Source organism: Martes martes (assembly GCF_963455335.1).
Source record: "Martes martes genome assembly, chromosome: 13".
NCBI classification, from domain to species: domain Eukaryota; kingdom Metazoa; phylum Chordata; class Mammalia; order Carnivora; family Mustelidae; genus Martes; species Martes martes.
The window spans coordinates 62023969-62051121 of NC_137901.1; the positions used below are offsets into that span (position 1 = coordinate 62023969).

The 27153-nt window shown below is 57.2% G+C and overlaps 1 protein-coding gene across 1 annotated transcript; it reads right to left on the reverse strand.

Moving 5' to 3' along the window:
- Positions 1-54: 54 nt before the first annotated feature.
- PRODH (proline dehydrogenase 1) lies at positions 55-21964 on the reverse strand. The gene is made up of 14 exons (XM_080821936.1): positions 21661-21964; positions 17109-17317; positions 11722-11756; positions 11072-11221; positions 9499-9563; positions 9218-9334; positions 8664-8743; positions 7442-7523; positions 6674-6766; positions 6433-6579; positions 5409-5584; positions 4151-4249; positions 728-816; positions 55-653 (listed from the first exon to the last, which is right to left on the reverse strand). The coding sequence occupies exons 1-14, from the start codon at positions 21931-21933 to the stop codon at positions 466-468; spliced, it is 1803 nt and encodes a 600-aa protein (XP_080678062.1). The 5' UTR covers positions 21934-21964; the 3' UTR covers positions 55-465.
- Between the last annotated feature and the right edge of the window lie 5189 nt (positions 21965-27153).

Here is a 27153-nt window from a genome sequence, read left to right on the forward strand (position 1 = left end):
TTTGCTGCTGACCCCACACGACGGTGCAAGGGAGAGGGCACTGCAGGCATGAAGTTAAGGGCTGCAGAAGTAGTGGTTTATTGACCAGCTCGGCGACTGCCCACCTGTGGGGCTCAGGGGAGCGTGGGTTGGATGAATCCTGGCAGAAGGTGGTACTTCAGGTCCAACATCATGGGGGCAGGCAGAGATGGGGGTCGCGCCCACTTGCTGAAAGGTAGTTCTAGCAGTTCGCGGTGGCTCCAGCAGGCATCAGACACAGCTTGAGCACCCACATCCAGAGCTGGGGCCAGAGGAGCCCTGAGGCCCCACTTCCAGCAGGTCTCAGTCAAGGGCATGAAAAGTGAGTCCATGTGAGGTTGGGATTGGGCTATAGCAGTGGCAATGGCCTGGGGCCGCCCAGAGCCCCTCCCAGGCCAGGACTGGAGGCCAAGTGTGAAGGTGGATGACGATGGCTGCCCTTGAACTCTAGGCTGGACGATGGAAGAGGCTGCCTGTGCGGACCCTCCGCTTGAGCTCCTGCCACAGTAGCTGTCGCTCCCGCCAGGCGCCCTTCATAACACCACTGTTCTCCATGGCACGGCGGGACAGGTAGGGCAGCACCTCCATCACAGGGCCATAGGGCACGTACTTGTACACGGGAAAGCCCGCCTGGCCTGTACACGGGCACAAGCAGTGAGTCCCAGTCGCAGATATCCCCAGCCCTGCTCCCCAGGAAGGCCTGGCTCACCCAGTGGGAAGCTGATCTGGTCGCACATGCCCAAGAGCTGTCCGAAGTACACCTGGCGATCCGCAGGGTATAAGCCCAGCTCCTCCATCCTGCAGACAGACAGTGTGGCAGGTGAGCCCCCTCTTCGCCACCTGCCACCTGGTCCTCATGCATACGCTACAGCCTCTATCCCCTGCAGTACGGGCATGGGTGTAGACTGCGTGTTGCCCAAACCAAGTGTCAGCCCTCCTTCCCACCTCAGCCCATGGCCGCCAAGTTCCCTCTTCCTCCTCCCACTATGCTTTCTCCCTCTTCCCTCTCTTCTGCCCTGACCTCTGTTCTGGCACCCTGGCCCAGCGAGGCAATCCTGCCCCAAGGGGTGGCCTGGGTGCCCCTTTTTGAGCCCCTCTGCTTCAGAGTCACATCCTCAGTCCCTCAGCCCGACCCAGTCTCTTGTCCTCCTCCTGCTGGCTGCTCTGTCCCATAGAGCAGGATGAGCCACTGGTGACCACAGTCTTTAGAAGTCGGCTCGCCTAAACTGAGAGGGGCTGTAAGTATTCCACACACATGGAATTTTGAAAACTGGAAAAAAGAATGCGTTATTTTTCTGAAACACTGAATATAAGTAATATTTTGGGTATGCTGGGCTAGCTGAAGGGTATTATTGAAATTAACTTTATCTTTTGTGTGGCTAATGGAACATTTAGAATAGATGAGGCTCATGTTTGTTAGTGCTGCTCAGATGTTGGGGTGGGTGGCCCCCAACCCTGTCCAGCATCCCCTCCTGTCCTCACATGCCCCCTCGTAGGATCTTACAGAAATTCCCAGGGTGTGCTGAGGATTCCCACATTTTTACCTCCAGCTTCCTGTATCCACATGTCCAGACTCCACATATCTGCACCAGGGCTCTGGGACCCGCCCTCATCTTTCCACCTCCCTCCAGGGGCGTGTTAGCCTGGGTCATCCTCACACACGCACACACCCAGGCCGTCGGCCACGAGTGTCCTTCGCTGTCTCCAGGGTCCCCCTCTTCTCACTGTCTCAGGCCCCTGGCTCTTGGACCACTGAGGACACCTCACCCTGGCATGAGGGACATCCCACAAACCCTTTTCCTCCTTCCCGCAGAGTCTCACTCTGACGCTGGGGGGTGGGGCACCCAGTGTAAAGCAGGCCACAATCTCTACCATGCTGCCCTGGTCTCCCGTTTAAGTATCTTTGGTCCTCACTGGAATGTGAACGGGAACCCTGTTAGAGCACAGCTGCCACCATATTGCTGCCCGCTTGACTACTGGTGGTGGGGACCTTCTGGTGGCTCCCACAGTGATGGCTGCTGACCCCTGGCCATACCCTGTGCCATGTGACTGCAGCTTCTCCCAGCAGGTGGGGGCTTGCCACTTGCTATCTAGTCTGGGCCCCCTGAGTTCCTTTGGCCAACAGGACAATAGCAAATGTGATGTGGGCAGAGCCTTGCCCTCTCCAGGGCTTCTGAAAGCCTGAGGCCACCGTATGGCAAAGCCTGGGCTGGCCTATTGGAAACTGGCCACATGATGCAGTCCCCCTTTGCTGCCCCTGCCAACAGGGGGAGCCATTTAGGTCCAGTCAGGCCTCAGCTGACCACAAATGCAAGAAAGACCCCAGGCAAGACCAGCAAAAGCAGCCCCAGCTGAGCCCAGCTCACACTGCTGGCCCACAGAATACACTGTTGTTCAGAATACACTGTTTGGGTTGCTTTGCCATGTGCTCAGGGCTGACCCAGGCTGTCAGACTGAGATCCCTGACGTGGCATCAGAGACCCATGATAGTGGCATCTGTGGAGCCTGGCCTGGGCCTAGGAGGCTAGGAAAGGGCAGCATGCTCAACTGGCAGTCCAGGGGGAGGTGGGATGCCGTGGTCAGGGCAGGAGGCTGCCTCTCCTAAGACATGTCCTGGGCAGGAACATTCAGAAGACAGGAAGAAGGAAGCCTTTCTGGGGACAGGTTACAGCTTTCAGGGTTCCACTGCCCTCTATGTAGCTGGGGTCTGAGTGGACCACCCATGATCCCTCCATTAAATGCGAGTGGCCAAGCAGAGCCTACTGAGTTCATAACAGAAACCTAAGAGGGCACCACCTCCCATACCGCTGAGCCACACGGGGGCCCGGCACTGTGCAGGGGTGCAGGTCCCCAAGCGCTGGGCCAGGGGTACAAGGATGCTCTTTGTGTACATCGTCTCATGGAGGACCCTGGTGCCTGAGGGTTCAAGCTTTGATCAAGTTTCCATCACAGTAATATTTTTAAGTCTAAGGGAAAATCAGGTTTTAAGAGTTATAACTTTACCAAGTGTTTGTTTTAAAAGTCAGCCTAGACCTAAAAAAAACTTTTTTTCTTTTGCGCTGAGCACAAATGGTGCCCCTAGCCCTCTGACATCCAATGACAAGGATGGGGCAGCTGAGGCAGGAAATGAGCACCTGGGAAGGGCCTAGGGATGGAGTGAAGAAAGCAGAACAGTCCTATCCAGCTGGGACTCCACTCTGCCCCCCACCCACCCTACGGAAGCAGCCAGACCCGACCCTGGCAGGGACTCTGGGCCAGAGGACGGGTGGGGGTAGGGGGACCTTGGTCCAGGTGGCCTCAGCACTCTCGTCCCCAGCCTGATGGCCATGACTGCTATGCATTAGAAGTCATGGTTTCTGGCTGCAGTTTCGGGCTCTGAAAAAGCAGAGCCCTCATAAGGCGAGAACCAGTGCCTCATCCCTGACTGGGTGGAGGGCAACCAGAGTCGGCTCGTCGGGCAGCGCCCCACCCTGGCTGCTCCCCCGTCCCTCCTGCCTGGAGCCCAGCTTGGCCACAGGCCTTGGGCACCCTGCTCTGTACCTGGGAAAGGCCGGGGCCAGCCAGACCGGGGCCACTGTGCTTTCTGTGGGGCCTCAAGCCCAGGAAGGTGGCGACCGGGGCTAGAACCCCCCATGTGGTGCTGCTTTGGTTGAGACAGAACACACGAAAACAGGGTAATGACACTGGGACACTTAAGAATTTACTTCACCTTATTCCTCTATCTGACTTGTATGGATTCTACCAGAGTTTTGCTCCACAGGACAGGCGTTTAAAGAGAAAACAGACTATGTTAAATTCCAGATGCAGTTTAAAGCAGTGAGAGAAATTATTTAGAAACGAGGTGATGCGCCAGAGGTCCCCCAAGGGGTACGGACATTACACACCATATTTGTGCATTTCAGTAATCTGTTTACATCACCTATTGAAATTTCAGTTTTGACTTTGCAACTTTAATAAGTCAGGTATTAATTTTATAAACCAGAGGAACTGCATATAGCCTTTTTGCCACTGCAGCGCCAACACCCAGCGGGGCGTGGGAGGCAGGCTCCTGCAGGACACTGAAGCCAGCGTTCCTGCTTCCCGGGCCTCTCCCCCACCGGGGAGCACCAGACAGCTGGAGGGGGGTGCCTACCTGCGAAGCGTGAAGTGGACTGTGTCCTCATTGTGAGAGGCCACCATCACTTTGGCCCTGGTGTTGTGCTTCAGCTCCTCCAGAATATAGTTGAGGCACCTGAGGGGAGTGCCACGTGAGCCCCCACCTGCAGAGGCTGCAGGCAGGCCCTGGGCCATCCGGCGAGCCCGCCCCTCCCAAGCGTGGCCGCAGCAGTGGAACCAAGGCTGCACTTGTCATTCCTCAGCACCTCGCAGGTATGAGAGACAATGTGAGCAGCACCCAGGGCTGGACACATTTGACAGGGGACTAAACAGGACACAGTGGCCCAGGCGCCCGTGACACCTGCAGCTTCGCTTCTGGGTAGGAGTCCACAAGGGATTGGGGGAGCCTCCCTCCACGCACAGTGTGAGGGTGCTATCATCTGGCAGCCACAGTGCACATCCTCGGGCCCAACAACCCCACTGCTAGGAATGTGCCACGGCTGTGTCCCTGTGAGCACCCGGGGGCCAGATGTGCCACAGGCCACCACTGTAATGACCCAGACGGGCATGCTGCTAGCTGTTGGGTTAACACCGTGGGCCTGCACGCAGACATGGGAGGATCCTGATGGGTGTCATGTGGAAAAGCAAGGGCCACGTGGCTGAATGCATGATGCCAAAGCTGATGTGGGCGCACATGGCAGATGCGGAAGCTCTGGGGAAGTAGAGGGCCCCACCAGGGAGGAAGCAGGAGCCAGGCAGACGCTCGGGGTCTGAATTTGCAGCACACACAACCTCCTAGAGTGAAGGCGCAGGCCCGGCCGGTCCCTGCTACATGGCAACGTCAGCCACACAAACAGAACCAAAGCAGACACAGGGTGTCTGGATTACCCCGGTGCATAACAGGAAAAGCAAATGGGCTGTATACAAGTCAGGAGGGCCACTCAGGGCATATCCCTCCCTTGTCCTAAGTCTCAACAAGAGCTGGCTGGGGGAAATGGGCCAGTTTAGTTTTATTCAGTAGGCTTTTCTGTGCTAAAAATGCACCTTAACAATTTTGGAAAAGGGAAGAACAAAAGCAAGGGATCCAAAAAAGAAACAGTAAATTAAAAAGCAGAGGAGCTCATCAGTTCTGGTCTCAAGCATAGGTCTCACTCCTGCAGAGGCTTTTGACGTGCAGGGCTGCTCCCTCTCCAGATGGGCGTCATGTGGGGTCATCACCAGCACCCCTGCCCTGCTTTCTCATTCCCCCGCCCAGGAAGCCATGAGGCCCTGAGGGCCAAGGAGGGCTGGCACACCTGTGGTACATGGCATTTGTGGCCTCGTACGTAGGGTGGATGGGGTCCTCATAGCCAATCTCTGCAGCGCGGCTCCGCTCCTGGGCCATATATGCCCCCCGCACTAGCTTGGCCCCAAAACACCAGCCCTCACGGCGAGCCAGCTCCACGTCCAGGGTGATGTTGTCATAGGCATCCTGTGGGACCGGGGCCAACAGCTGAGGATGACCAGGATGAGGCTCTCTCCAGCCTGTGTCCGCTGAGGCCCAGGTGCTCGCAGGGTACAGTCACCGTGGGACACCGGGGCCAGCAGCAGCCACCTGACCTACGGGTGCTTAGGAGAGCCAGGAGACAAGCAGGGATGAGGAAGGCCCCTTGATCGGTTTCTTAGAAATGGGGATTCTTCTGTGCAGCCTGGGACAACCCTGTTGGGGGACGGATGACATGCCGGCAGCCACGGTGCACTCAAGAGTCTCCCTGGACCGACTCGAGGGCAGGGGTGCTGCATGCTATGGGCACCTGCCTGGACCCCCCACCCACCCACATCCCCACCCCCCAGAGCCTTGACACCCATCCCATACCATGTCTTCCAAAGACCTGCCTCGTCCCAGAGCAACCCAGGCTAGGTCTGTGCTCAGCAATCCCACCAAGAAGCAGCCCGGCTGCCTCGGGTACATGTAAAATTCTGAGCAAGTCTTTTTATAGGGAGGGAACCAGAGCTTTCATCTAACCAATGGGACCCAAAGTAAAAGAATAGCAGCAAAAACCAGTGACTTATGAGGCCTTCAAAATCTGGGGCTTAAGGCACATCAAGAAGACTGTAAAAAGGCTCCTTCACCTTCCCCCTACCCCTTGGACACCCCTTCTGGGATCCAAGTCCCAGAGAAGGGGCTGGTGCACATCTGGGGACAGGGCCCTGGGCTTTTCTTCCTGCTCAGAGTCAGTTGCGCTCAGGTAGAGCCTCTCCCCACACCAGCACGGGACTTAGACAAGGGGCATCCCCCCAGCCGAGGGCTGGCAGGGAGATGGCGGGCAGGGGCTGTACCTTGAGGTAGCACTGGTACGTGTTGAAGATGAGTGGTTTCCCCACATTGAACTTGCGCTGCATTGCCAGTGTCAGGCGGCTGATGGCCGGCTGGAAGTAGGTCTGCTCGGCGTCCACCATCAGCCGCACGCCCATCTCAGTGGCTCTCTGAGAGGCACAGGGGTCCAACAGAGGGTTTGACTGGGGTCAGGTGAGACAGGTTCCCCACCCCGCGCTCTGTACACATCCCAGGGTCCTCGACCTTGGCCAGGACGTCCATCCTTTGCAGCATCCTTGTCATCTGCTGCTCTTCCTCCGTGGTGAATCGAGATAGCAATGGCTCCAGCTGTCCTGTCTGGGGCAGCATGGAGTCAGGCCACAGCAGGGCTCCAAGCTCCCACCTCTCAAAGCCACCATACCCCCTGCCCCAGGGCACCCTCCTGCCTATGTGTGCAGGGCCCCACCAATACCCAGGGCATGGTCCCCAGGACCAGCAAGGCCCCCTCATCCCCACCCCTTCCCTCATCTGTGCCCTGCCCTGAGGCCACCTGGCACCATGGTACCCCAGAACCTTACTGCCAGCCAGCACCATCTGACTCACAGGGCTAACTGCCCCAGGTCAGGCCTGCACCCAAAGTATCTGTTCCCATAGTGGGATCCCTCCACAATGACCCCAGCTCCCACCGCCCTCTGAGAACGGCAAGGGAAACCCCGAACTAGAACCAGCCAGCTCGTCAGTCCAGTACTGTGATGGGGGATAATAGGATTACCACCATTTCAGGCCACTGAGGTTTGGGACGACCCAGCATGCAAGGACAGATGACGGGGTTCTCTGTCCCCCTGTGCGGGGCACTTGGGGATCTGGCCTCTTCCTCTGGACTACAGGGGTGTTGTGCGGCCAGGAAGGACACTGGTCTCAGCCAGCTGGGTCCCTAGCAGCTACCCCACAGGGTAAGGGACAGGGAATATTTCCCTTCTGAGCCCTGCACCGCAATGAGACAGGGCTCAGGAGTGAGGTGTGGTCAGTCACCTGCATATTCGGGACCACCAGGTGCTTGGAGAGCTCAGTCCTGCTGTCGATGAGGCTGCTCCAGTCCAACAGGTCCACGGTGCTGTGGGAGATGCTGCATCAGCTCAGGGGCACTAGGATCTATTGGGGGGCCCAGTTCCCAAACCAGCCCATGCCTTAAAAGAGCTCCCCAAGCCCAACCCCCACAAAACCCGCCTCAGTGTTGAATTTTAAGACAGATAAAAATGGAAACCAAAGTGGAAACCAAAACAAGAACCTTCTTGCACTGGGGCAGCAACAGCTATTAAAAACCCAGCATTGGGGGCACCTGGGTGGCTCAGCAGGTTAAGCCTCTGCCTTCGGCTCAGGTCATGATCTCAGGATCCTGGGATCAAGCCCCACATCAGGCTCTCTGCTCAGCAGGGAGCCTGCTTCCTCCTCTCTCTCTGCCTGCCTCTCTGCCTACTTGTGATCTCTGTCAAATAAATAAATAAAATATTAAAAAAAAAAAACAGCGTTGAGGGGTACCTGGGTGGCTCAGTCATTAAGCGGCTGCCTTCAGCTCAGGTCATGATCCCAGGGTCTTGGGATCAAGCCCCACATCAGGCTCTCTGCTCAGCGGGAACCCTGCTTCTCTCTCTCCCACTCCCCCTGCCTGTGTTCCCTCTCTGGCTGTGTCTCCCCCTATCAAATAAATAAATAAAATCTTTAAAAAAAAAAAAAAAAAAAACAGGGTTGAACATGGAGAACACCATGGGCTATGTCAGGCTTGGGAAAGAGCCAAACATGGGAGGCCAGGAAGGAGACAGACCCTGAATGTAAGGGGACAGCTGCTACCAGCCTAAGGGCCCTGGTGATCTCAGTCCCAGCTTCCAGACCCCGCGGTATGAGGTGTGGGCCCCTGTAGGATCTCAGCTGCCCCGACCTTCTGCCGGCCTGCATGTGGGTCCCGAGGAGGGCCGAGAGTGGCACCCTTACTCAGGACCCAAGCAATTCTGTGAGCAGCCCTGATAGTTCAGGGGCACTCCTAGCCCCAGGCTAGCTGCAGCCCTGGCCCCGTGGACTCCAGGCTCCCTGGTCAACTCCTGTACATCTCAGGGAAAAGGTCCCTCAGCATTATCACCCCAGGCCCATGCTCTTCAGGAGGGCAACCAGGACTGGGAGAAGCCATTGGGGCTCTGCTGGAACCATGGCTGAATCAGGGCAGATACTCCCAAATTCCTAACTCGGGGCCCACTCTTACCCAGACACACCCAGGGTCTCTGCAGTGAACCAGTTCTTAATCTCCGTCCTGGATGCGATGCCCATCTTGGCCACGCTTTCCTTAGGAAGTAAGGAGTTGCCAGGCCCATGAACCCGTGCCAGGCCCATGAACCCACCCCAGCCCCGTTCACTAACATTTCCTACCCCCCCACCACCCCAACCTCCATACATCTCTGTTGCTCTTTTGACTTTATTACACCATTAATGTGAACAGGATACAGTCTGGGTGTTCCTGCCTCACAGACAGATCTAGTCTTACCCATTCCTGGTGCCCCTCCCTGGACCCACAGCTCTGCAGTACTCTGAAAGGCAAACCCTTCTCCCCGAACCCTCCCACCCAGCATATCCTCAGCCTCTGTTCGGATTCCTTCCCAGCGGCCCCCAGCGGTGGGCGGGCGGGCAGGGCATGCTCCAGGCCTCTGGAAACCCACCTCAAACACTACCTGGCCAGTCCTTCCTGGGCAGGGCTTCCCCCATCTCCTCAGCCCCGACAGTGCCCACCCACTCACACCCACCAGGGCAAGGCTGTCCCACCTGTAATGCAGCCACCTCCAACTTCATATCCACGGCAGCCACACCAGCCTTGCCCTGTTCTGCAGCCATTTGGTGAAAGAATCGTCTCCACTTGGTCAGCACATCTGAGAACTGCAGCTACAAGTGCAAGCCTGAGCCATCGTCTCTAGCACATGCCCAGCTTCCCACCCCCCAAGACCCCCACAGAGCCCCTGGGCCCCCTCCCGGTTCCACCTATGTGCCCGGCTCCCAGCACCCCCAAGTTCTTACCAATTCTGCAGGTGGAAGGTTCTGGCACTTACCAGAAACTGAGGTCTCCCCAGTGCAGTGAGCTTGATGGCTGAGAAGCCGTCCTCACTGGCTTGGCCTGTCAGAAGCCACACCGTTACGGCTCTAGAGGGGGACGGGGAGGACCAGGAGCCTGGGCCCAGCATCTAAGCCCCTCGAGAGTTAGCTCTCACCAGACAGGTGACGGACTGCGAATGGCTGGCATGGCCCCCTTCCCACCAATCAGCTACCACATACACGGTACTGGATCTCCCTTCCAGATGGGCCCCAAGACCACCACGATGCCTTGAATGATCCAGCAGTCAGACTGCTGACGGTGCCAAGGCCTCAGCAGATCACTCCTCTCTTCCCCACCCGGCCCCAGCAGGGGCTGCAGCCATGTCCACGGCAGCCTTGCTTCCTGGACAGGCCTTCTTACCCTCCCCGGAAGCAGCCCTACTGGGAGCTCGGCCAGCTCAGGCTAAGGTTGGGGGGCACCAGGGGCCCCTCCCAGCCACCACCACCCCCCACCCAGCCTTGAACATGAGGGGAGAGCCCAAGTGGCCAAGTATCCTGGGCTGGCTGCCTAACCACTTATAGGCAGAAGGACGATGTTCCTACTGAGCCCATAAATACATGGGCGCACCCCACCTCAGAGGCTGGAACAGGCAACTTGGCAGGGTTGGTTAGCCACATGGATCCCGGAAGCCAGTGGACAAAGGAGCCAACAAGACCAGGTCATTCTGCCCCTGCCTCAAGTCCTCTCCCATAATACCATGCCCCCAGGCTGCCCATGGGGCTGGGGGGAGCCCTAGGGTTCACAAACCCAGAACCACCCAGCAGAACAGAGGGTGGACACAGAAGGTACTCAACCACAATTGCCTCTCTTCTCCCTTCCAGAAACCCATGACCCATCTTCACTTCTCTGATGTCTGCTTTAGGCAGAGCGGGCACAGAGGAAGGAGGCGCCCCCCTGCTCTGGACCCGCACGGCCAAGTCTCTGCCTGACCACCCAGCATCTCCCCAGCCCCGCTCGCACAAGGGAGCTTCTGAGCACCACTCACTCCCACCCATTCCAACATTCAGAAGGTACGGAGCCCACTGACGGAAGGGCTGCTAGGGCCACGCAGTGGGGCTGGGGCATGCCCACCTGACTCGCCTCCTTGGGCAAGCACCCCTCCCAGAGGCGGGGGCAGGGGTGGGGAAGGAGTCCTCCCTGGCACCAGCTCCTGGAACAACGCTGCCACTGGCAAACCCAAGTGCCACATGTGGCTAGGCTCGAGCCCCTGACCCAGATGGAAGGCGGCTCAGCCGGCTGACAGCCTTCCTGAGGTTCCCATCCAGGTACTGGTGTCCGGGAAGAGGCAGGAGGTGCCGGATCCTTGGACAGGGCTGGACTCAGGCATGACCCCGGTATGACTGTAGCCTAGCCCACGGCTTCCCCAGTGTCACCCGCAGTCATCCCCATGACTGACTGTCTAGGCCACCCAGAGGGGAAGCCCCAGGCGAGTGCTCCAGCCTGGCCTCACTTTCAGCCATCAGCATCTCCACACATGGGGGGTCAGCCCTCCCTGGCAGGTGTCCAGCCAGCAGAGAGCGGGACCCCACCTGCAGCCTCGATGCAGGCCAAGAACGTCTCCATGTGGCTGTCACACTTGGCTTCGTTGGCATAGAAGTAGGTGCGGGCACTGATGACTCCGTCCCTGCGGTCTCCAAAGGCTGGGTGAGCCTGGTACTGCTTCTCTCTCTTACTTGTACCTGGAGGGGCAGGCATGTGGCCTGAGCACACATGGGCTGCATGCAGTGCTCTCAGTCCCGCCCAACTCTGGGCAAACACAGGGCTTCCCCGGCCTTTAGCAGGACCTGCTGACGGCCCCCAGCCCCCTGCCCTCGGGACTGGCTCCTTGGCGGCCATGTGGCCTCCCTGCACCGTGTTGCCCATCACTCCCTGCTTCTACGCTCACTGTTCCTTCTCCCTGGCTGAGCCCTAGTCACATGGCAAACCTGGCCAAAAGGGCAGAAGCCAGACCCCCCGAGAGCCAAGGGGACCAGGACCCCTGGGAGCGTCCTTAGGATGTCAGCAGATTCAGGGCAACAGCCTGGATGCGTACAGGGAGAAGCCACACGCACGCAGGGAGAAGCCTTGGCCCCCAGTCTCGCCTGTGCCCTTGAACCAAGGTCTCCCAGGGAGAGGTTGGGAACAGGGGAGGGGACAAGTAGAGAGAGTTTTTGGTCCTGAGCAGCCTCCTCTTACTCACCACTGCCCTCCCTCTCTACAGCTGACGTACAGGACCTGTGGGAAGGAAGAAGAGGGTGAGGGTGGGTCACGCCACCTCAGGCTGCAAGTGACAAGCACGGGTTCCCTCTGAGCAGGTGGGGGTGAGAGGAAGCCAGAGGCTGAGCCCTGAAACTGACCCAACAAGGAGGGCTGGAGGAGAAGGGCTGGGTTAGCCCAGGCAGGTAAGAGTGACTCACGAGCCCCACCTTCCTCCCCACACACCCACTCCAGGCCTGCAGGGTCACCTCCCCTGAGCAGGGCGGGGCAGCAGCCTCACAGACCCACCGGGCCTACAAGCCCTACACCCTGGAGAAGCCTCAGATTCCTCGTGGGTAGGTGAGGAGTGAGTAGGAGCTAGTTGCTGACAGCCCAAGGCATGGAACAGGTGCTTGAAGAAAGCTAGCTGTGGCGGCATTCCTTCTCAAAGAAAGACGGAGCCTCGGGGCCAGCCAGGGCTGAGAAGGAATGGACCCGAGAACCACCAGTGCACAAAATTCCCAAAGGTGAGGGGCAAGGCTCCTCGTTTTGCTCTATGCCCCCTACATCCAGGCCTCTCCAACCACCAGGAGCCCTAGGCCCAGCTCTGGGCTCCTGCCTGGGCGGGCCCACAGCTACCTCCACCTCCGGCCAGTACGTGCCAGCCCCCTACTTCATTCTTGCCCCTCCAGTGTATCTTCCAAGCGACAACCAGAATTTTTCTTTTAAAATGCAAGCCCTCCCATCATACCCAAATAACACCCCCCACCTTCATGAGGACAGGACAATGAGGCCAGACTGAGACCATGGCTCATCTGCCCAGAACTCAGGCTCAGCCCAGCCACCCTGGCCTCCCTGCAGTCCCTCAGCTGTGCCCTCTACTACCCCCATCAGGCCTGCCCCTGCCCTACGGCACCCCGATCCTGGACCCCTGCAGAATCACAGTGGACACTGTCCACCCTTCAGCAGTCCTGCCGTCTGGGACAGCAGATGTCCCAGCTAAGCCCACCCAGAGGAAGGAGCTACTCACCATCACTCTTACCCAGGCCTGGGGGGTGGCATTCGAGGAGCTTCATCCGTCATCTCACTTTGTATTTAAAGGCTCTTAAGTCAGTTCCCACAGAAAGAGCTCAGCCAAAGCCCTGTGGCTATCCAGTGACCTCCCAGAGGCTCAGACTCTGGGGTCCCTGAGGCTCTGCTCATATTTCACAGGAAAAGAAGACCTATTCCCCCCCGCCCCACCCACCCACTTGAGATAGAGGTAAAGCTAGCGATGCTGCTGAGAGATAACCACACCTGCAGTGGCCTCAAGTCGAGTCAAAGAGCCAACCGAGGCAGCTTTTGACCTCCCTGCTCCTACAGCAAGTTGGGGGCAGCTGGCCACCCTCCAGGGAGCCCTCCCTTTGGACCCAGGTTCTTGCGTGACCCCAGTGCCCATACCTGGCAACTCTGAGCCAGGATGCCCCAGGTCAGGACCCAGGAATCCAGAGGCGGGAGGCCCCCCCACACCCTGCTGCACAGCCCACAAAGCCCCAACCTGGGGATGAGGAACGGGAGCCACGTCATGCCAGCTAGACACACGTGCTTGATGCTCAGAAGAGAAGAGAGTGAGGTGTCACCGTGTGACAACATTTGACTCTATAACATGAGGGAGAGGTCAGTCCCATGCAACAACATCCCCACCAGGAACAAGGGGCCCCATAAGACCAGCCCCAGGCTGTTGGCCCAGGTACAAGCAGGCAGAAGCATGACTCGGGCACCATCATCTTTGGAACCACAAAGCCCATGGCTCAGAGAAACACAGGTATTCCTCTCCAAGGTTCCTGCCTTGTAGGCAGGGCCGCATTCCATTCACATGGGAAATCATTATCTAAAAGGCCCCCAGTGGCCCAGCACTGGCCTGCCCGCCCTCCAAGCCCAGCCAGGCTCCAAAGGCACAGGGGAGCACGGGCCACTCCCTTCCTCGCTGCCAACAGGCCGAGCAGCAGGAAAGCAGAGGCTGCGGCTGCTTCCATTCGTGAGCCTCCCGGGCACAGACCAGACAGGAAGCACTTTAGCAATGGACTGAGCAGGAGAACCGGGTTGCCGTGTGGTCAGAGGGCAGCGACCTTTCTCCAAGCAGATGGCACCAGCAAGGATCCGGGCCACACTCTCAACCGGGCCTGGAGGGTGGGTCACGAGAAGACTAAGATGGCAACTGCCAGGCGCAGTGGAGGGGAAAAGGGTCATGTCACCAGCGGGGAAACTTGCAACTGTGCACACACACACACACACTTGCGAAGCCCAGGATGTGGAAAGGGAAGAGAACGCGCCCAGAGGCAGAGCGCAGAGGAGGATGAACACCAGCGGCCCAGGGGACACGCGGCAGGAAGGCCTGACCATCCATCCCCCTGGCCGCCTCCAAGCTCCGCCCGCTACACTGGGGGATGTGTTGGCTGGATGCCTTTTAGAACAAAGCAAAAAGTGAGGAGAGACCTCCCTGGGTCTCTGCTGGGGAATGCAGGTGACCGGAGGGAGAGAAGGGCAGAGAAGTCCAGTGGGGCTCCTTCTCATCTGCACACCTACCTCTCCGGCCCCCCAAGACCCTGACTCCAGGCAGCACCCAAGTGCTCTGTACACTCTGCACCACCAGCCCTGGGGAGAGCTGCCACTGCCCTGGGGCTCTACCCCCAGCCAGCCCTGGGTCTGCAGAGCCACGACAGATACACCTGCGGTCACACTGTCCCTGGGGGTCCTTCTCACAGCCAATCATCAGGAAATACTCTAGCCCCTGTTCCCCACAGCTCTCAGCCTGCTGGGGAGATTCTGTGGGGCTCGTCTAGAGCCAGGGCCCGGGCCTCTGCCTTCTAGCAGGTGTTCTGGGAAACACCTTCCCACCCCAGCCCTAGATGGCTACTCTCTTTGTCCAGCACTTACAGCCTCCCACCTCCTGCTTCCTGGCCCCCTACTCAGACCCTCGGGGAGGCTACTGGGCACCCTGTGCATTCAGACACGTCCATCCTCTCTGTGCCTCACATGGTTATGCCCAGGACAGACCCAGTGCCACCTGTGCCCTCCCTTCCCCAACTCCTATGGCCTTAACTTGGGGTGGTGGCCTCTCTATCACTCCCCAGAGCAGCATCTATGGGCCTCAAGACAAGACAATCGAGACAGACCTCTGCCCCCTGTCCCACCAAGGCACAGAAGCAGTTCTCCGCATGGGGGTTGTGTGGATGGGGACTGCATGGTTCAGAGCCGCTCCAGACCAAGAACACCCAGTAAGCCAGACAGTTTGACAGTATAGTTCTCCAAAGGCACTGGGCCACCTAGCAGCAGAGCTGGGCGTGAGTCTCTGACACCTGTCACCACCGACGGATGGTGGTCCCCATGTTAGGATGGGAGGGGCCAACATTCACATCCCAAAGCCCACCAAGTGGGGATCCTTACAGCATCAGAGGCACAAACATCAGGGTCGCCCTGCGCCACAGGCTCCTTGGCTCCAATGACAGGGCAAGGCCGGCCCACCTCCCCATGTTCCCCCCCCCCCGCAGAACAGGCACCCAGCCAGCCGATCGCCCTGGGAAAGGAGCCCTCCTACCAGAGGGAGAAAATCCCACTGTGAAACCACTCAGCCCTCAACCCAGATACAGCAGGGACAGAGAGCTCATTACTCATTCAACAGGCAAACCCCACTAGGAGTACACAGAGGGGTGCCAAGCTAGAGAACCCCGCCTTTAAGACAGCAAATGGCGAGGCAGGGGCTGGGCTCCCCAGGCCAATCCGCTGCTGCTGCTGCTGCTGCTTGGCTTGGACATTCCGTTCCCAGGGTAGAAGCCTCATGTGATGCCTTTCTCCTTACTCCCCGCCTCTCTTGTCCCCAGGCCAGAACAAACACCCCAGCCTGAGACAGGGCAGGTTACTCAGCAGGCTTGTCCCAAGCCTCACGTGATCAGGCACAGCTGCTCTCAGAACTAAGGGCCCCAAATGCAAGCAAAAGCCTGACACGGAGGGGTGCAGGTACCAGCATAAGAAATGGGCATTTTGCAAAGAGGAAGGGCTGGTCTTGCCTGGATCTCCTGTGCGGCCACCTCTCCAGGAAGCAGAGGGTGGCCTCGTTCTCTAATTTTGTTCTGTGGCCCAGAGGGTCGGTCAGGGAGGTACCTATCTGTCCCCATGCTCACTGCACAGAGAACAGGTCCTGCAGCAAGTTGGTGACCTCAGGAGGAGACCCTAGGTCAGCCTGCCACACTGCTCCTGACTGCCATTCCCTTCTGGGACCCCTGGGTACACACCAGGCCTGCCAGGCTCCACACTCATCAGGCAGAGCCCATCCTCTGATTAGAAAACCCTTCCAGAAGGGGTGCCTGGGTGGCTCAGTTGGTTAAGCACCTGCCTTTGGCTCAGGTAATGATCCAAGGTCCTGGGATAGAGCCCTGCATTGGGCTCCCTCCGCAGTGGGGAGTCTGCTTCTCCCTCTCCCTCTGCACACCCCCTCCCCAGCTCATGCTCTCTCTCTAATAAATAAATAAAGTCTTAAAAAAAATAAAGTCTTTAAAAGGGGGGGTGGGGTGCCTGGGTGGCTCAGATGGTTAAGCGTCTGCCTTTAGCTCGGGTCATAATCCCAGGGCCCTGGGATTGAGTCCCACATCAGGCTCCTTGCTTGGCGGGGAGCCTGCTTCTCCCTCTCCCTCTGCCTGCTGTTCCCCTTGCTTGTGCTCACTCACTGTCAAATAAATAAATAAAATCTTTAGAAAGAAAATAAAAGAAAATTTAAAAATGAAAGAAAAATTTTAAAAAAAGAAGAAGACAGAAAGGAGCTAGGCGAGGCTGAGGCAGTGGGCCCCTGTTCAGCAGGTCAGCACTCCCTCTGAAGAGATGCTTTAGCACAACAGGAAGCCAGAGCTCCTCCTAGGCCAGAGTCAGCAAACATCTTTCATAAATGCTCAGGCAGCATCTATCTTCAGCCTTGTGGGCCATATGGCACCTGCCATAGCTACTCAACTCTGCCCCTCTAGAGCCAAAGTGATTTGAATTTCAAATACTTTTCACGTATCACAAAATATTATTCTTGCTTTGTTTCAACCATTAAAAAAAAAAAAAAAGTAACACCCCATCTCAGCTTCCAGACTGCACAAAACCAGGGAGGTAGGCCACATCCGGCCCTGGACTGTGGTTTGCCTTCCCCAGTCCCCACCCCTCCTCTAGCCTTGTGCACAGGAGGCCTTCTGTGAAAGCCCCAAGCTGTCATTCTCACGGCACATAACTGCCAGGACCCTGGGCAGAGCCCAGGCAGGCCGCTGATGAGCAGGCTGACCAAGCTCTCCCAGCCTTGGGGGGAGCCTTCTCCCAGCCCAGCCCCAGCTGGCCCCAGGAAGCCTCAAGGTAATGACCAGATGCCCAGGTGCGCCTTACTCCATCTCCTTGCGCTCAGCCTCCTCGGGGCTCAGATCCTCCTCCACCCCATAGTCCAGGATGGAGCCCACTCCAAATGCCCTGTTGTGCCGGATCAGGGGGCGGATGGACTCCTGGTCCTCGCCGGCCACGAACTGCCCATAGAAGGTCATCTTCATCAGCTTTTCGAACAGCCTTTGCCCCAGAAGTCTCCTGGCGAGATGGAGGAGCTGAAAGGCAGAAGGAGAGGGCTGTCCTGGCTGCCCGGCGTCCCCTGTCCCCAGCAGGACACACTTGCTTCCCCCACCCCTTTCGCTCCAACCATAAAACCTTGGCACACTCTCCCCAGGGCCAAACTCAACTCCTGGCCTTGGTTTAGCAGTGGACACCACTGGCAGCAGCTCGCTTCTCAGCCTGTAGCTACTGTCAATCCACACCTCGTGGAGGCAGAGGTCCCAGGGAACGCCCCCCAGCCCTGCCAACAGCCACTCACCTCCCTGCCCTGCACGCTCACAGGTGACCCCAGCAGCACCCAGCGGGTGTCTGACCATCACTCGGTGGATAAAGAAATGAATAGCAGGTCTCTCTGGGAATCTCAGTGCGCATGTTCATCGTAACATTCTTTGTATCCACGCCTCAGTGGGTTATGCCGGGTGGGAGGAGAATTTGATACAGCTTCCTAGCAGGCGAGCACCCAGATTTTTCAATGTTTTGTTCACTGCTTATTCCAAGTCCCTAAAACAGTGCCTGGCAAGGGGCCGGCCCTCCAGTGGTTGCCGAGCAGAGGAGCACAGGCTAAATTCAGAAGGAGTCTAACTTCAGCTGGAGTGAGCCCTAGGCTAACAATAAGCCAGGTGAGCATCTACGGAGTCTGGGAGATGGGAGCCCACTGTAGAACCAGTTGGGGACTCAGTACCATCATCCAGGGCCACAGCGAACCCACAGCTCGAGTAGACGTGCCCCTGAGGAAGATAGCTGCCCATAAACCACTCAGCTTTCTCCTCCAATCACGTTTTGCCACATCCCCAATTTCTGTCATTCATTCCAAGTCCTGAGCCGCTGCTTTGTGCCTGGTAGGCTAAACAAAACAGATAAGGAGCTTATATCCCAGTAGGGGAGGAACCTCGAAGAAGAAAGTCACCTCCACAAGGTGATTCAGAACAGGGGTGAGGGCGTGATGGGTGGGAGATGTCTGCTAACTTAGATCCAGAGAGGGGGGCTTGCCAAGACACAGAGATTACACAGAGCCCCTGCACTGGGATAGCCAGGGCAGGAAGGAATGAGGACAGTGGAGTCCTCTGAGGCTGGAAGGGAAGGCTGATGGGAGAGCACATCTGGGAATTTCTGTGTGTCCACTGTCCCCCAGGCTTAGCTCTGAGACAGAAAAAGCCTGAGGTCTGCCAAACCCAATGGATAACAGAACCCCTTTTGGGAACAATCCCTTGTCTAAAAAGAAGTATGAGCAAATCAAACACCTTCACACCCAAACCAATCCTTAGCAGCCCCACACTGGCCAGAGGGGAGACATGCCTGGAATCACGGGTTGGCACTTGGTCGAGACCCTCAGGAACAAACCTGAGTCTCCAGGCCATCCCCTCTGCCTTGCCACAGCCTCTCTGTGCACCCCGTTCCACTGCATCTCACTGTTTTTGTAAAGAGGATGAGTAACGGAAAATGAGAGACCAACTAGGGAGAACGGAGCAGGCTGCCTTGGCCCCACACAGCCCAGGCCCGAGGTCAGGGAATCCATGGGCCACAGCAGCCTGGCCAGAGGAAAAGCAGGGTCTTGATTATATCAAAGATCACCCCAGTGGTAGGTGGAGCACAATCAGACACCTGAATACCATCACCTGGCTCTGGTACGTGTCAGTCCTGAGAGGTGTCAGGAACCACCCCATGCAGAAACGGGCCAGCCGTCTACTCTCGGGCCAGCCAATTCTCCTGTCCAGGGCCACATGGTAAATAATGTAGGCTGTGTGGGCCCCACGGTCATGGTCATCATCACTCAACCCTGCTAGTGAAGCATGAAAGCAGCCGCAGCCAATGTTAATCAAAGAAGCAAGAGCGAGGTAGATGTTGGAATTTGGCCCAGGGGAGCCCTGGGCTGGTAACCTCCCACTCCCACACCTCCCCCCGCCCCCACACTTTGCACTGACCAGCTCCCCAAGGGGAGGCGGGGCTCAAAGGGAATGGCAGGGAAGGCCGCCCAGGTCACTGAGCAGGTCACTCACCCTCCCACCCTGGCAAAAGGAAGCCAGCCCATCACAGAAGGCTATGGAAGCACATGGGGTGGGCTGGCGATTCCAAAGCTAACTCCAGAGCAAAGCCACCCCTTGAAAAAATTCAGCATCAGGTGTATTCCTGGGGGGCACAGCCTGAGAGAAAAGCAGCCCACACTCTTCTCCAGATGGGGGCATCCTTCGTGGGCTTAGAAACTTGCCCTAGGAACACATATACTTGCACTGAAAAAGACTCAAACAGGTGTGTGCAGAGTAAGGAGGGCTAAAGCCAGTTCTCTCTCCTCCTTGTCCCCCAAGGCCATCAACACCATCCAGCCTGTCCCCTTCCTCTTATTTTACCCCCATCTGCACTGGCTTACACCCAAGCACAGGAGCCTTCGTCATGAAAGACCTGAGTTTTCTGAACCCTTTCTTCTGGCAAAGGAGGGGGTCCCAAACCAGTGCAGTAGTTCAAACAGGGCTGCTTTAGGCTGACACTCCCTGGGAAGAGATCTGATGATTCCCCAAATGCCCCCCCAGGAGCTGCACAGACCTGTGCTCCTCAGCGGGAGGAATTTCTACCCCAGGCCAGAGGACAGGGTAAGTAAGGACTGGTTCTGCAGCCTGCAGTCTGGTCTCTCCCCCATTGCCCCATTTCCTCCAGGGCCAGCCACCAAGGCCATTGACACCAGTGTGACCACTGGCAATGTTGGGGTGGAACAGGTTTTCCAGGGGGCACACAGAGCACCCTTAGTGGGCTCCCTGAAGGTGTCCTCAGGGCACAGTTGGGATGGGAGGGAAGCCTGGGAGAAGCCTTCCCACACCTCCAGGCACCCACCATGGTCCCTGCACTCCAGCACTTTCTGGCCCTTGGGCAGCGGTCACCCACAGTACCCAACAGTCTCCAGCTCTGCTAGCTTCTCCTCTGGCTTTGATCCAAAGGAAGCTCAGTGCTGAGATGGGAGAAATATGGCCTGGATGGCTCCAAGCCTTCACTCCCTCCCTTCCAGCCACATGGCGGCAGGCAGGACTCCCTCGCCATTCCTGCCCCACGCATTGCAGTCCCACCCAGCAGTCCCATGACACCTCAACTGCAGGAGCCAAGTCCCTGTCCTTGCCCTCCACAGAGACCTCACAGCCAGCCACTCCCTCCCCTAGATGTTCCCGCCCCCCCAGCCACCTCCTCCCTCCTGACCACTGCACCCCCAGAACTTGCTGCTTTCAGGCCACCCCCCAGATGTTGGTGCTCCCCAGAGGGTTCTCATCACCATCATCCCCCCACACACCAGGTTCCTTGACCGGTGAGTGTCCCTTTCCACCCTCCTCGCCAGTTGGCCTGGCACTCCACAGCCACCAGTTTGCCAAAGGGCATCCACGTCTACCACAAACACAGATGGCTTCCCAGAAGCCTCTACCTCTCCAGTTCTACCCCTTCCTCCACCACATTGCCCTTCCACTTCCACTATCATCAGTCCCAGGTTGCATCAGAGTACAACTTCTGGAAAGACCCAGTCCAACACTCTGCTGGCCTCACCATGCCCTCAGACCCTCCCAACTCTGACTCTGTGACCTGTACCCTCACCTCCCACCCACTGTGGTTTCATCTTCACCTAAGCCTAAAGTGTGGCTTGGTGCTCTTCTTTGGTCCAGCCTCCCCAGCCTTCTCCAGGGGCCAAGGTAGGCAATACCACACACTCAGCACAGTCTCACTTGAGGAAGAGCCTTCCAGACCCTTAGCACCAACAACTGCACCTCTGCAAACTGTTCCCAGGATCACCCTGAAAAACTGCCTTTTCCATAAGTCCAGACTGACGGTGGCTAAGATGCTGTTCTGCTTTTCACTTCCCCAAAGCCCTCACACTTTCCACAAGTCACTATGTTGAAGTAATAAAAGTTGTAGTTCAAGTGGCTTCCCATTTCCCCCAACACTGTTCCGAATGGCTGTGTCTAGTGAACTCCTGAGTCACATCTTCTGAGAACTCTGGGTTCCCAGGCCATGAGCCCTTGGACACCACCAAGATTTCCATTCGGGCAACATGGAAGACACTCCATTTAAATTTCTGGTGACAACTTTGCATTACTGCAAGCAGCGTATACCTTAAAACTTCAGAAACTGGTCTTTGTTTTTAGTTAGTAGTAACTGGAATATAGGAAAATTCACGAGGCCCAAAAGGGAATGCAGGAAACACCTCCCTTCCTGACTTCCCGGCTACAAGCGATGCTCAAGGGGCCCGCGCTTTACAGTAAAACTTCATGAAGTTTCCGGGAACACACAGAGGATCCGGCGCGTGTCCCTGCTTGCACGCCTCGATGCGCACCTACCCACCTGCCCGCCCGCCCGCCCGCGCACCCACCTGCTCGTGGTGCGCCAGCAGGGCGGACGAGGCGCACAGGCGCAGCACCAGCAAGCTGCGTACCAGCTCCCAGCTGCGCCGGCTGCGGTACGCTTCTCGAGTGTTGCCGAAGTCCACGACAGGCACTGGCGGCCGCGCGGCCTCGGCAGTCCCGCATCCTGGCGCAGCCTCCCGGCCTGCGGCAGTCTGCTCGCGAGCCGCCGGCGCGGTGGACAGCGGGGCGATGCGGGGAATGGCGCAGCGCAACACAGAAACGATGCGCCTCACAGCCATGGCGGGGCGTCCGCTCGCCTCGCGGCTTCTTAAGTACTCCCCTCCGGCCCCGCCCCTCCCCGCCGGCCCCGCCACGCCCCGCCGGCTCCGCCCCGCGCCCAGCCACGCCCTCTCCTCGAGAGACCCTGTCCCGCCCTAGGACGCGCGCCCCCATCCTGAGCCACGCCCTCCCTCCGGTGGACACCCGCCCCACGCCCTGAGCCACGCCTCCTCGTTGGGAGGCCCCGCCCGTGCCTGGCGCCGAGTCTTCTAGCGAAGTCCTGCCTCGGCGCAGAACCTGCGCCTTCGGTTGGAGAAACCGCGCTCTGCCGGAGAAGCCTCGCTCCGCACCCTGAGCCGCGCCCTCTCTTCGGGAGACCCCGCCCCGCGCCCTTGAGCCGGACCCTCAAGTCGGGAGGCCCTGAGCTGCGACCTCCCCTCGGGAGGCCCGGCCCCGCCCCGCCCCGCCCTAGGATTCGAGGCTCCTGGCCTGGCAAAACCTATCCCGCGCTCCGAGTCGCGCCGGCTGTAGTGCGGCCCCGCCCTGCCCCAGATTCCCTGCCCTCTGCTAGGAAAACCGCGCCCCGCGCCCCCAGCGGCTCGGTCTCCTCGGGAGGTCTCGCCCCGCCCCGCCTTAGGACTACAGCCCTCCGCTGGGGAGGCCCCGCCTCGCGCTCCAAGCCGCGCCCCCTTCCTAGGAGGCCAGACCCTTGCGAGTTCCCGAAGGGAGTGTGTTTTGCGGCAGCCTCGGCTACCCAGCGGCGCCAAGCGCGCCTGAAACCCTCGTTCTCAGCCTGTGGTCACATCCCCAAAAGAGACCCTGTCGCCTCGGCTGCTTATCCCTGGTTCAATCTTTCCCCTGGGAGACCCCGCGCTTCCTGGGACCGGATACGCAACCACCCATGCGATTTCCCCCTGGGTTTCCCAGGTCCCTAGGCTGGTCCTGTGGGTCCGGAGCCCGCGCGTTTGCGCCATCGCGCACCTACACACCCGGGCTCCTCCGCTGAGGCGAGGAGGGTGTAGAAGCCAGCAAGGCCGGAAGGCGGTGCCGCTTCTCCTGTACAGGGGCATTTGGGAAGCCGTTCTTCCTCATTCCTAGGCCTACGGAGGGAGGGGAAGGGGGCTCCTTAGGGGCTTGCGCAGTTCGTTCTTTCCGTCTTCCCAGTCCCACTGCCCACCCAACGCACAGGCATGGACCTTCAGGTTCCCCTGGAAACCCCTGCAGCCCCCAGGGTTCCTAGTCTCACCGCTTCAGGCCCTCAGTGCTGCTGCCCATAGGGCTAACAGCAAAGCCTTAGCCTTGCCACCTCCTTCGGGCCTCCCTTCACTCCTAAAAGCCTTCCCCCTCTCTGCCCCTCTGCCTCTGATTCCCTTCCTTCCAACATCGTGGGTGACCTGCCAACGGAGCTCCATATATTATCTCCTGGGAGGGACCTGTCTTGACTGCCAACCAGAGCACCCTCTTTCCCCATCACTCATCCCTCGGCCCCTCCTACATCTCATCAGGACATTCGGGCGCCCAGGCAGGTGCTGGGTCTGACTGTAGGTGGCAGCCTCGCTCAGCCTCACTAGCCTTGTTCGACAGGCTCAGTATGTGCTTCATGCATTTCAGTGCATTGGATGTCATTGGGCACCGTTGACATTTGGGGCTGAATAATTCTTTGTTGTGGGGCAGATCTGGGCATTACAGATGTTTATCAGCGGCCTCTATCCACCCGATTCTTCCTTCCCCCACACCTTACTCAGGTTCCCTGGGGGAAGGCATCATCACTGCTCTAGGTTGAGGGAGGCTTCCTGAAGCAGTCATGGTTTTTCTGCGCACTCTTGCTGCTGCTGAGGTTGAAGAGAAAAAAGCAGAGACAAAAGAGACAGGTGATCAAGGCCTAGAGGCAGGAACTCAGGGGTCCCTTCAGCAGCTTAGAAACTTAGCTCACCAAGAGCAGGTCAGCCTTGGCAGCTGGGGGTGGCCACCGGACTCCCCCTCTTTCCTTCCACGGATGATCTTCCCTCCTCCTGAAAACCCTTCAGGGCTTCCCTACTGCCATCACGGCAAAGCTGCATGGCTCAGTCTGGCTCACCCACCATCAGCAGCGGGGCCCCTGTCCACACCCATCATCCCTCTCTCACCCACGCTGGTCATTTTGCCAGCCCCCCAACCCCCACCCTTGAGCTCAAGGCCGCTGTTTGCATGTTGCTCTCAGGTACCTGTCCTTCCCCCTGCACCCCAGACTCCTCCCTTCTACTCCTCAGGGTCCGTTGGGCAAGCATGTCCCTGGCTGGGCATCAGCTTGGCTACAACTCCCTCTTCTTGCATTAGTTGCAGGCTTTAAACCTTAAAAATAAAACTTCCAGTTATTTTACCAACAAAAAAATGGGTTTATTCGGGAAGAGCAGAGAATGGCAATTCAGGGAAGGGAAGATGGGGCAAAACCATAGGCAAGTCTGGAGAACAAAGGAACGGAATACTCTTCCTTAGAGGAAAGAGGGCAATTTGCAAGGAACGGTTATGAACAAAAAAGTCCTTTGAAGTAAACAGGGAGTCTGAAGTATCGTGGCTGAGTTGCGGCAGTCTCCTTCCCTGGGCGTCGGTGGAGGAGGAGAAAAACCTCCTACTGGGGTACTGAGGCAGCTAAAGCAGCCCCCAGCCTTTCAGGAAACTCCTCTTCCTGTTGGGTGTGAGAGCGCCCCCTGCTGGCTTCCTGACTCCAGTTCATTTTATTTATTTATTTATCTATCTATCTACCAACCTACCTAGGTCATTTTTTAAAAATTTTTATTATTACTTGCTTCTTATGTTAGTCACCATACAGTACATCATTAGTTTTTGATGTAGTGTTCCATGATTCATCGTTTGAGTATAACTTGCAGTGCTCCATGCAACATTTTATTAATTTTCACATTGGTGACCCTGCCTGCCAAGCCCCAGCCAGCTGCCCTGTTCCCCACACTGCCTCTTAATGTGTCCTTATTGAATGAAGGAAGGAGAGAGCACGTATGATGTGGGAACCTTGACCCTCCAGCTCTAGGCTGGCTGTGGGTTTGAGATGCAACTTCTGGGCCTGCCCTGACCCCTGAATCACCGTGGACCAAACCAGCCCCTGCCCAGCATCCTGACTCCTGCTTTCCATGCAGACATCCCTTCGATGTCCCATTCTCTCCTCTGTTGTGATACCAACTGCCCAGGCTGCAGTGTTCTCCCAAGAGCATCTGTACCCAGGTACCACATTGGACCCAGATTCTCAGCAATTAGCTTCCCCCCAGGCATTGTGCATCAGGGGAAAGAGTGCAACTGAGCAGGAGGCACAGTCTTGCCTCATGGACAGGTGCACACACCAGTCAACGCTGGTGACATGCTGCCAGCAAACTCAGGGCTGGAGAAGGTCCCTAACCCTAACACTCCCCACCAGGAGTCAGTACCATGCTCAGCCCATTTGGGGAATAATCCTGTTGATTTTATCTGCTCCTACCCAGGGAGCAGGACAGGGAGAAAGGAGTACCTTGGCACCACCAGCTGTGACACCTGTCACTGCCCTGATAATGGAAAAGGCTCATGACCATCCATATCACATATACTTTTGGCAAAATGATTGAGCACATGGAATGCCCACAGTCTAACGGTCCCATGCATCTCCCCCAACATGCCAGGCATCTCCATTCCTGCTCTGACTTAGGAAATACCAGAGCAGAATCTAAGCCAAAACAGAGTTGACAAGGTCAAGGCTAGGTCCAGGAAAAACTCACAGATGAGGTGGCCATTGTCAGGCGGTGGTCAGTGGTGGGGCCCATCCTGGCACCAGCACCCCAGCCACCCGGGACAATCCCTAGGCTTACTCAGTCCTGCCTCATGCAGGTGGAAGATCACATTGGATTCATCACCTCACGTCTTACAGTAAAACATTCATTCTGTAGCCTGTGGCTCAAAAGCGAAGGATTCAAAGATGGTGGCAGCAAAACAGTGGAGTAGGGAGCCCCCAGGAAGTCATCTCCCCAATGAATGAACAACTAAACTGTCTCAGGCAACTATTTTGGAACTCTGGAGCCTAGTAAACCACTTGCAGTCTCCAGGGGACAGCTAGATGAAGAAGCTGGTAAATTTCAGTCCATTTCAGTCAATTTCCACCTTCTTCACAGCATCTACCAAGCCCTCAGCCAGGGGCAAACAGCCTTGGGGACAGTGACGAGTAATTCCGGCTCCTGGCAGCACGATTCACAATAACCAAAATGTGGAAGCAAGCCAAGTGTCCACTGATGAGCGAGCAGAGAAACAAAGTACAGCACATTCACACAGTGGGGTGTTACTTGGCCAGAAAAAGGGAATAGAGTACTGATGCGTGTTCCCACGTGGACAAACTTAGAAAACACTATGCTAGGTGAAAGAAGTCAGACACAATGGCCATGGGTTATGTGATTCTATTTATATGAAGTGTCCAGAATAGGCAAGTCTATAGAGACCACAAGTAAATTAGTGATTGCTACTAATAGGTATGGACTTTGGGTATGAAATGTCCCAGAACTCGATAGTGGTGATGTTTGCTCAACCTGGCAAATTATATTAAAAACCATTAAGTTGAGGGCACCTGGGTGGCTCAGTGGGTTATAGCCTCTGCCTTCGGCTCAGGTCATGATCCCAGGGTCTTGGGATTGAGCCCGGCATCGGGCTCTCTGCTCAGCAGGGGGCCTGCTTCCCTCTCTCTCTCTGCCTACTTGTGATCTCTGTCTGTCAAATAAATAAATAAAATCTTTAAAAAATAAATAAACAAAAATAAAAAAATAAAAACCATTAAGTTGAACCCTTGAAATGGGTGAGTTGTATAGTACACAAATTGTTATAAGAGGTAAAGTGTTCACAGGACATTTGCTTCAAGGAAGCCTGTGACCTGGGGAGAGGGCACAGAAGCAGGACACACAGTGGTCACTGAGATGGTCCGCTCACCTCCAGACTGAGGCAGGATGGGGCTGAGCATCACTGTGCACCAGGTCCCCAGGGCAGTTGATCTACCCTTGAGTGTCCCTGCGGAGACGAGGCTGGCCCTCAAGAAACCAGCCGAATATGTACATAAATAAAACAACTGAGTTTTTCACAGGTGTTCAGCCAATGCTAAGACACCAATTCTGCTGGGAATGGTGGCTGGCACATTTTGAAGGAGGACGGCCCCCGGTCCAGAGATCCTGGTGGGAGTTTGCGTGGGGGCAGAGGGCTGGGCTCCTGTCCTCCAGCTCTGAAGATGGGAATGGATCCAA